This window comes from Daucus carota, chromosome 5, assembly GCF_001625215.2.
Source record: "Daucus carota subsp. sativus chromosome 5, DH1 v3.0, whole genome shotgun sequence".
Lineage (NCBI taxonomy): Eukaryota > Viridiplantae > Streptophyta > Magnoliopsida > Apiales > Apiaceae > Daucus > Daucus carota.
In genome coordinates this window covers 38,172,520-38,183,280 of record NC_030385.2, presented here as the reverse complement: position 1 = coordinate 38,183,280, position 10,761 = coordinate 38,172,520, and the positions used below count along the sequence as shown (strand labels likewise).

At 32.5% G+C, this 10,761-nt stretch overlaps 1 protein-coding gene across 4 annotated transcripts; it reads left to right on the top strand.

Annotated features, from left to right (window-relative positions):
- The first annotated feature begins 3,419 nt into the window (after positions 1-3,419).
- On the top strand, positions 3,420-10,075 carry LOC108223648 (aspartic proteinase 36). 4 transcript variants are annotated; one of them, XM_017398000.2, is made up of 10 exons: positions 3,420-3,998; positions 5,928-6,057; positions 6,147-6,400; positions 6,491-6,718; positions 7,019-7,181; positions 7,327-7,400; positions 7,512-7,608; positions 8,258-8,324; positions 9,023-9,094; positions 9,584-10,075. In XM_017398000.2, exons 1-10 carry the CDS (start codon positions 3,748-3,750, stop codon positions 9,757-9,759), a joined length of 1,512 nt encoding a protein of 503 aa, XP_017253489.1. In that variant the 5' UTR covers positions 3,420-3,747; the 3' UTR covers positions 9,760-10,075. The 4 variants fall into 4 exon arrangements, with proteins under 4 accessions (XP_017253489.1, XP_017253490.1, XP_063949522.1 ...); XM_017398001.2 differs by having other exon boundaries at positions 3,608-3,998; positions 6,150-6,400; XM_064093452.1 differs by lacking the exon at positions 3,420-3,998 and adding an exon at positions 5,055-5,619 and having other exon boundaries at positions 6,150-6,400.
- Positions 10,076-10,761: the final 686 nt, after the last annotated feature.

Genomic DNA, 10,761 nt, shown 5'->3' with positions numbered 1-10,761 from the left:
TCTTGAGATTTTAAACGGGATAGCCATTCCTGAAGTATCATTATAATCTAACAACTAAATTAAAATATTTTTTCCTGTAAATATTATGGCAAAACTGATAGGATAATATATTTATGTTATAGCTAAAAATTATACTCTCTCTTCTTTTTATTGAAATCAATTTCAAGTAGTATGACCTGCTATATTAACCCAGTCTTCATGTTTGTGTATATTGTACTGGACAAAGTAAACTTCAATAAGAAGGTTCGTTAAATATAAAACGAAGACATAAAATCCGCACATTTCAGCAATTTGACTTTTGATTGCTCAGCAACACAAGCTTGAATTGATTTGGTACTTGATAATGGACAAGGACGTATCCATTTGATTCTGTTTTATAAAATTGAACCTTTGTACTCGAGCAATTATTTTAGGACCACAATTTTTGAGTTACACATTACCATTTCTTATTACTTTCAAAATTGTAATATAAAAATCTGTCAATCTAAATATTAAAAGAGGACTGGGGATGATAATAGCCAATAAAATGGATGTGAATTCCCACTATATCCTTATTTAATAAAATAGATAAATATGTCATTATGTTACAACCGATTAAAAAGATTATATATTGTTTGTGTAATAATCTTTTTACATCAAATTAAGTCTCCATCATATTATATTATATTTTTATTATAAATTTTTTAATTACATAATTCATTTTATACGATATATATTAACATAAATTTTATCACACAAATGAACAACAGCCACATATCACTGCGCCACATTTACTCACCAATACTTGTCTGAAATTTGACTTTTATCACATATTTTGTTTTTATTGATTACAATAAAATCAATACACAACTAAATATAGCAAGTGTTTATCATATTTCTTGAATTTAAAAACAATGTATGTTCATGTATCTGAATGGAAGCATTTGCCATCAATATTGAAATTGTTGAATTATGTTGAGCTCAGTTGTTAAATGAAAGCAAAAAGATACATTGACCATTGTCTTTTGTTTCCTAAAGAAAAGCAAAGAGCCCCCATCAAAATAAAGTTACAATCCGAATAATTGAGCACTTGGTTCTTTTGCTAAAGTACAATTGTCAGATGACTATAAGTAAATCATTTTAAATTATTTGTTTTTGGCATCTCAATAAAGGTTTACATGAAAAATAATTGCAGCCACGAAGTCATGAACCAGTTATTTGGATGTTGGTAAGACCCCACTTTTTTCAAAACCAGGGACCAACAGCCCACCAAAATAATAACTAAAAACAACTAAAAAATTACAATAATTTTTATCAAGGGATTTTCTATGGTGTGCCCAAGGGCACACAATAGTTCCTAACTCCAATAAAAATAGCTCTTTTTGATTGGTGGATGAACAATAAATGATAATGGCCCCCTGCATTTACATCAACTCCACCAATCAAAATAAGCCATTTTTATAGAATTTAGTGTTTATGGTGTGCCATTGGACACACATTAGAAAGACCGTTTTATCAAATTTAAGCGGTTGCTCAATAATTTTTCCATTACATGTATTTGTTACTTTCTTACCACTCCGATGGCGGGCACAAGCATTTAGAGTACAAATTCAACTAGAACTAAACCGGCCATTCGTTTACATATAGTTTGGTACAGGGTTAATATATATAAAGTAATATAAAAAAAGATAGATGAAACTATGAGATTCATTAATTTTTATCTGTGAAAAGGAGTTTCTACAGTAAAAATAGTATGAAAATGGAAGAAAAGTTGAAAAGTGGTGAGATTCATTAATTTTTGACGTGTGAAAAGGAGTTTCTACGGTAAAAATAGTATGAAAATGGAAGAAAAGTTGAAAAGTGGTGAGATCCGTCGACTACTTTTAGTAAGTTTTGAACGATAAATAACTGATATTCCAAAAACGAAACCGTAATAAAATAGTTAGGACAATATATATTAACATTGTATATACAAACTTATGAATTTAGTTTGAGTTAGTGTTGTAAAAAGTGGGGATCAGAACTAATTGATGAAGGAATCGATTAGCTAGTAATTGAAAAAATTGGCCACTAATCGGATAATTATCGGGTCATTGATTTAATATTATTTATAATATATTTGAATAAATAGACAATTATTTTTAAAAAATTTATTTTTTCCTCAAATTGTTTACAAATTTTGAATATTCTGACTGATTTATGATCGATTAAGTAGACCAATTTTTACATCAACTATTTTTAACATGATTCAAAATTGTAACAAAATCCGTCTGATTTTGATCTATCGACCGATTTTTAAAACATACTTAACATATATTTTATATATTTATATATAGTGCTAGTATGAACTTTGCTTCATTACATGTATAAAAGGGACCGTATAACTTTAAAAAAAAGCTTTATTTCATAAATTCAGCCAAAACATCCAAACCTCACACGATGTGTACCACTTACTTCAGTAAGTTTGAGTAACTGTGTTCTCTTTTCAAAAACAATTATCGTATTGATTTTTGACATTTAATTTGAGATGTAAATAGATTATATTTTATCCATTATTTTTTTTTATCTTTTTCCAATAAAAATTCAGTATATATATTTTGTTTGGGAAAAGATATTTGAATAATAATGAATAAAAACACAACATTTTATATCTCAAATTACGTATAAAAATTCAGAATAATAATTATTTTTTTTTTGACAGAAATGGACTTACTCGTATTGAGGATACGCCAATAGTCAGATAAATTACTTTCATTCAAAAAAACTTATTATCTAACAAAAATACATGAAAATTAATAACTATTTTGAAATAACATATAAGAAGATAAAAAGTTGGGATCTTCCCGGATGTTGCCTCAACTGCTGCGTCCACTTTCTGGACAATAGACAACCTCAAAATCGCAGGTCAAGATCAATCATATACAGGTGGGAATGCAACAGTGGCTACTGATATGGAACTCGGGTAGGTTTATACAGACAGTTCTGTTTGTAATTTAACCGTTTATTTCGCGGACTCCCCACTAAGAAACTATTAGGAGAAGCAATTCACTCTCTTTCGACATTATCTCTTAAGACTGTTATTATATTTGTTTCAGAAGGTAGTTTAGAAACCCAACAAATTCTGGGACACCAGTATACAATACCGGCAAGTAATTTTTTACTGAGTGAAAAATCTTCGAATTAAAAAACGAAATATAAATTTTAGTAGAAGAGTATATGAGTAAATAATTCGATTAATCTCTTTTCGTACCATTTTTAGCCACTCATGTTTAACTTTGAAATATGATTTCATAAAAATATAAGAATAATTTTACAAAATAATTTATCATTTATTATTATACTAATAATTATTATATCTCATAAATTATTTAAATATATAAATAAAAATTACTTTTCAATAAATACTTATAAAAGACAGAAAAGCGTGTGTTTCTGTACATAACCAAAGTAAAAACACAGAAGCTTCTCCATCTGCTCCCTCTCTGTGTATAAATAAGGTTGTTTAAAAGCCTTGTTTCAGCTTTGCCTTCTCATACTCTTCCTTATTTCTCTATTACTTATTCATACACGTAGATTACTTGCAACTCTTAAACATACATATTACATACATATATCTCATCTTCATATCCTATACCTAAACACATACGTATACATATTACAAATATATACACTACACTTTTCGGATTGCTTTCTTTTGCCCTTCTTGATTATACTTACTCATAGAGATACAGAATTACACACACATATACATACAAATATTACTCATATATGCCGAGGATTAGTATCGGCGGCTGCACGGCAACTCTAACGTTGTTGGCGGTGTTGTTGGGGACGACAACGGTGGTGTTATGTGGATTTCCGGCGACGTTGACGTTGGAGAGAGCTTTTCCGACGAGTCATGGAGTGGAGCTGAGTCAACTCAGGGCTAGAGACTCGGCGAGGCACGGTAGATTGTTGGAGTCATCTGGCGGGGTCATTGATTTTCCGGTCGATGGCACGTATGATCCTTATCGTGTTGGGTAATTTCTTCTCGCTCTAGCTTTCATATACATTATTTAATTTTGGATAATTACTGTAATTATTGATTAATTAAAATGTTGGTGTTATATAATAAATTAATAATAAAATAAACAGAAATGTGAATGTGAGTATGTGTGTGTGGAGGATTAGGTGTGGTGACATTGTTCACACTACGTTTGCTCATGGGGCGTGCATATTTTAATGACAAGATTAGCGTCATGCATGACCAAGAAGAAATGTTAAAACTTAAAAGAAAGACAAGAAGGGGAACAAATGTTAAAGTCAAGTGTAGATTTATGTTTGACCTTAGAGAAACAATCTAACTTAACACAATACAACTAAGATTAAGAAACGACTCCTAAGTAAAGAAAAACGAACTTTTGTTACAATTTTGAAGTTGGTCATTAATAAGTTATAGTTCCTTGGCGGTTCATTGCGGAACAACTTGTTTTTAGTTGTGTTTGCATATTCTGTTTCACATAATGTTGCTTTGTTCCGACTTTTCTTCTTCTTGTCATTGTTTGTATACTACTATTTGCGTTGCTTTGCTTTCACAGTATATATCATCTGGTTATTGTTTTTTTCACTGCATATATTCATATGAAAGGTGTGAAAGTAGGAGTAAGAACATCATCCACATTGGAATCAAAATTTTGAGAATAGATGAGACATTCTTGAGAAAACAGGCATGGGGCAAACCTAGATCACCAAGCCAGAGTTTTTTGCACTCTACAATTTCCATCTTGATCCCAATCCGGATTAAATTGAATTTTCATTCAAGTTTTTTTTTTTTTTGTGATCGACATCCAAGTGGATTCGAGGATTATTTCCTCTTCAAATTTGGACTGAAGAAGATTTTAAATCATATCGTCCTCCGAAACTCGAAACTCCTTGTATCATAGTAATAGTAAAATTTACCATTTTACCAAAGTGAAAAAAAAAGTACCCATAAATCTATGAATCGGTTAATGAATCATGTCAAAACTCAAGACACACACATCACACACGTATATTATTATACTATATACAAGCATAACATGTAGATACAAATTAGTATAAAGAACGTAATCCAGTTAAGGAGGAGCTTTAGTTTGTGTTGGAAGTCTGTTTCTTCTTGTCTCTCCCAGACGTTTCCTCCTTGTCTCTCTCCCCAATCTCCTTATCTCTTATCTCTCTACATACATACATATAATTTTTTACTATATGATTGTAAATTTGTAATTGTATCTACACACTAAAGAATATAAGTAGCTTCTTTTTTGCTTTTTGGGCTGTGGTGAATGTGAAAAAAGTAACTCAACTCTGTACTTATACTTATTTATACACACATACTTTATACATGTATGTATAGAGATAGAAGATATAGATAAAAAAGGCCAATCTTCAAGTGATGCAGGCATCTTTATCAATATTGATCTGTGTGTCTGTATTTGTACCTGTATTGTGTGATTTTCCGGCATATCTGTCCCTGGAGAGAGCATTTCCGACGAGTCATGGAGTTGAAATGAGTCAACTCAGAGCTCTTGACTCGCTTCGACACTCGAGAATCTTGCAGGCTTCTTCGGCTGGAGGGGTTGTTGATTTTGAACTTGCCGGAACTTATATTCCTAGCCTTGTTGGGTAATTTCGGATATTTATATATGTTTTTGTTTGTATATATTTCAGTGGTGAATTGATGGATTTAAGTGATGGTGATATGTGTTTTGTTGGATTGTGCAATTTAGCTTTAAGGGGAACTAAAAAGATCCAATTTTGATGCCTTAAATAGGTTTAGATTGTTGATTATTGAATTTTGATGTATATGTGTTATTTGGTGAATTTTTTCTTTCTTAATTTGCGTCTTAAGTTTAAGAAAGTAGTTTTGGATGTGTATATTCCTATGATTGGACTCTATTGTTTCTTACTGGATCTTATGGTATTGGTTATAGGCTTTATTTTACTAGAGTTCAATTAGGGTCTCCTCCAAGAGAATACTATGTACAGATTGATACTGGAAGTGATGTCTTGTGGGTTAGTTGCAGTTCTTGCAATGGCTGTCCGACATCAAGCGGACTTGATGTAATGTCATTTACAGCTTTCCTCATTTGTTTTCTAATTTAGGCTTTCTGTAAGTGATAAACCAAATGAGAACTATTTTACTTTCTTAGCAGATTCAACTTGAGAGCTTTGATCCTTCCTCCTCCTCTACGGCTTCTTTAGTCTCATGTTCAGATCAAAGATGTGCTCTTGGAGCTCAAACTTCTGACTCCGCTTGTTCTCGTCAGAGTAACCAGTGCAGTTATACCTTTCAGTATGGAGACGGTAGCGGTACATCAGGTTATTATGTAGCAGACCTTATGCATTTTGACATGGTTGTTGGCAATTCAGTGATTTCGAACACTACAGCACCTGTTGTCTTTGGGTATGCTAGCTTGAGCCAGTTGGTTGGTGCTGAAATTTTCTTATGCTTGCAAAATTAGTAAATCTTATTTCGTGATTGGATTTAAAACAGTTGTAGCACTTCACAGACCGGGGATTTGACAAAGCCGGACAGAGCTGTTGACGGGATCTTCGGTTTTGGACAGCAGGGACTATCTGTAATCTCACAACTTTCTACCCAGGCAATAGTTCCTGATGCTTTTTCTCATTGTTTAAGAGGAGGTGATAATGGTGGTGGTATATTAGTCTTCGGTCAAATTGTGGAACCAAACCTTGTTTATACTCCTCTCGTCCCATCACAGTATGATTTCTCTTTCAGATTTGAACTGTCACATGATTATTGCTTATGCTCTGGAGCACAATGATGTCATTGCATATGATACATATTTAAAGTATATAGAGACTTCTGTCTTGGATTAATACTTAGTACTTTATGTTATTATCATGCCTTTCAAGCAAACATTTTAAAGCCAGTTTCATCAACATTTTGTTTAATTGATTGGACAATCATTACATCACATTTTTACATCTTCAATAATGTACAAGATTTAAGTCAGCATAGCAACTGTAATTTAATTTGACAAGTCCTTTAATATTTCAGGCCACATTACAACGTCAACCTGCTGAGCATTGCTGTCAATGGGCAGAGTTTACCCATTGATCCATCGGTATTCTCGACATCAGGGAACCGAGGAACCATAATTGATTCAGGAACAACACTGGCATATCTTGCAGATCAAGTTTATGACCCTTTTGTCAATGCTGTAAGTAGTGGTGCAACAAATTGCTTATATATCCTATCGTAACCAGATCTTATATTTTCCGATATTGATATATGGTTGTATATAAGTAACCTTTATATGACAAGCTGTTCTGTAACTAAAAGGTTATGATTTCTTGCACCTGCAGATTACACAAACTGTTTCAAATTCTGTGAACCCTTTTCTTTCTAGAGGATCCCAGTGTTTTTTCGTCAGTTCCAGGTTCTCCCAGCTGATTTAAAATCCTAACATTTGCCTTTTTGGCATGTCACTCCTTGAAGGAATTTGAGTTGGGTTTATTACTAATAAGGATATATTACATATGTTTTTCAGTGTTTCCCAAATATTTCCCTCGGTAACTTTAAACTTTGCTGGCGGTGCATCAATGTTTTTAAAGCCCGAAGACTACCTTCTGAAGCAAAATTCAGTAGTAAGTTTATCTTTCAGTTTCCTGTAGTAGTTGCCACTGTGCTAACATGAGCAATTATAAGCGGTATTGCATCCTTATATTTTTGATAAATTAATACTGTCTTATTTATTATTGTTGTTATTATTATATATAGATTACTTGCACATTTGAATGATTATCATGCACACAATCATGGATGTCACAAGATTATGCAACAGAATTCTTTAGTACCCTTGGAATCATTTTGGTTTAAATTCCGGAACATTGCTAGCATGATTGCCTGAATTATGAAACCTGACATGTCTCTTGTTCACTGGATTCCCACTGCTTCTTTAAAATGAACAAGGAGCTAGTGCTCTATGAATATCCTAAGTCTATATACTCTGTGTGACATCCTCTATAGTGGCTAAATGTATATGCTGAGTTTCATGATTCTGTTGTTGCGAAAGATCTTTCCAGATTCTTGGGGTCCAAATTCATTTAATGTTGTGTTTTCATGTTTGTGTTCGATAGTTGTCGAACAATGTCTGGTAGCTAAAAGAAAATATATAGACACATATATAATATGTTGTCCTCAAGAGTTCCCTTGCGACTTAAACTCGACTATTCCTCTAGAAATCCATAATGCATATTCTGGATATGTTAAAAAAATTGCCCATCTATTATGCAGGGTGGAGCTACAGCATGGTGTATTGGCTTTCAGAAACTTCAGGGTCAAGATATTACAATTTTAGGAGGTATGTGCACCTAGCAATTACTAATATTAATTGACTTTATCGATCAAACAATTGAACCGAGATAGCAGGCAGATGTAACACTGATGTGTATGTGAGCTTAAACTTCTTTTCTGACTGTGTTAATTGTTCTTCTTGCTGACAGAAATACAAGTTCATTATTAATTATCATCTTAAAATAGAAAGAGTAAATATAGATCCTATGCCTGTTTGATCTTAATCTTGGAATTATTTTATTTGCCTACCATGTCGTCTTTATCGCGTATCTACCCGTATGGCATTGTAATGCAGCCCCGGACCCCCCACCCCCATACCATTGTTTTGTATTTGTCGGTCACTAAAATCTTTAGGTTTTTTGTTCAAATTCCTAAACCTGGTAATTCACGCCATCAATCTATTTAAAAGATTATGTGGAAAGGAAGTAAAACCCTTACTCAATATGTTTTGATAAGGTCACAAAATCAATGCTCAAACTAGTCCTTCCTGATATGTCTTGCTGGATATTCCTTGCTACTATTGATTTCTCTGAGCATCCCTGATGATATACCAGGGTTTTCCTAGTCTTCCCTATAAATATCCTTGTTAATTACTCAGACAATCACTTCCTGATTTTTCAACTTTATTATATATTTTTTGTTTTTATCAGTTCAACTAGTTACACAACCCATTAATTGGTGATTTTTTTTTTTGATGTGATACAGACCTTGTTCTGAAAGACAAAATTGTTGTCTATGATTTGGGTGGCCAGAGAATTGGATGGGCTGATTACGACTGTAAGTTTTGCGAGCTAACTCTATATCTTGCTATCTAAGGAAGAACTAAAATGATTTTATATTTCATTTTAGAAAGAATATCCAATGTTACCAACTTACCGTTGAAATACGCAAGTGTCTTATGTAAGTAGATCCATTATTATTGATTATGCTAAAACAATCTGGCCATTAAGGTTTTCATCTTTATTGACATACTAATAAAAATATATATATATATTTTTACATTACAAATGATACAACTACTTCAACCTTGCATTTTATCTATATGTTTTCATGCACGAGGGATATGGAACCGAGGGAATAATTTCTTCTAACACATGTGACCAGTATTCTTTTAATATTTGATGTGTCTGAACTCTGGCTGTGTATTTATTTGATCGTAACCGAGGGAATAATTTCTTTTAACACACGTGACCACTGACCAGTATTTTTTTAATATTTGATGTGTCTGAACTCTGGCTGTGTATTCATTTGATCGTATTTCATTAGGTTCTTTGTCAGTAAATGTCTCCACAACATCAAGCTCTGGGACAAGGGAGTTTGTCAATGCAGGACAAATCGGTGGTAGCAGTTCTCTGCAAGATAGTTTTATGGAGCTGATATCCATCAGCATTATATCCTTAATATTGCACTTGTCGATACTCTACAGTTTCCCAGTTCTGTGACATCATCTGCAGGTTACAGAAGTCTTATAGCATCCATTCTTTCTTACCTATTGTTACAGTGTTCTGGCCCCTCAGGCCGATAGTTTTTATTTATGGAGAGCGGAGATACTATATGTTATTAACAAAATTGGGGCTGACTGCAGCTGCTATGCTCTGCCCATGGCATCTGTAAGTCTAGTTTGGGACACTTATGGTAATTGTTAGGTTTTTAGCCAATATAGAATGGATAATTCTTATAGGGTTCTCCTGTATATTACTTATACATGTAGATTCATTGTAATACATGCATATATGCAATACAATTTTTCTGCTTGCACTTAATTTGCAGATGAGGATGATTTTGTTCGTCAAAATCTAATATATACTATGAGTTAGGTTCCATGTAGTCCACATATTTACTGTAGTACCGTAGACCATGTATGTTCTGCAACTATAGAATGACATAAAAACATTGCCGTGTTATTTTGTGAAATACATTCTATAAATATCACTATTTCATGAAGAATATTGAAAATCATTTATGTTCGACAAGTAGAACACATATGTTCTGTAATATGTAAATATGTCCTGCAAACTTAACATGTTTTGCAGAATAATGTGTTTTTCACTATTTAACTTGTAGAATGTTTAAGATTGTCAAAATTTTTAACAAAATAATGATTTTTATAGAATATGATTTGCAAAATAACACATTTTGCAATGTTTTTATGACATTCTATAATTGCAGAATATACGTGTGTCCGGTACCACAATAAATATGTGGACTAAATGGAACTTTGTTCTATATACTATTTATACAGGATTAATTATTACTGTTTTCATGCAATTGTGCAATCATTACACGAATATGACTCGAAGTATCAGACTCCAAAGTCCAATATGTTCAAAAAATATAAGTCGTTGAATATGTTTTCATGCAATTGTGCAATCATTGCTTTTTACAGTGAGCGGTTTGAATTAGCTTAAATTAGTTATTTATAATAGAAAAATAATTTTGAATTT

What these genes read in the sequence shown, in the direction of transcription:
- LOC108223648 (XM_017398000.2), top strand. Translation starts at nt 3,748, where the DNA reads ATGCCGAGGATTAGTATCGGCGGCTGCACGGCAACTCTAACGTTGTTG. An exon ending in TATGATCCTTATCGTGTTGG is followed by an intron (nt 3,999 to 5,927) that starts GTAATTTCTTCT and finishes TATTGGTTATAG; the next exon opens with GCTTTATTTTACTAGAGTTC. An exon ending in TGTTTTTTCGTCAGTTCCAG is followed by an intron (nt 7,401 to 7,511) that starts GTTCTCCCAGCT and finishes TATGTTTTTCAG; the next exon opens with TGTTTCCCAAATATTTCCCT.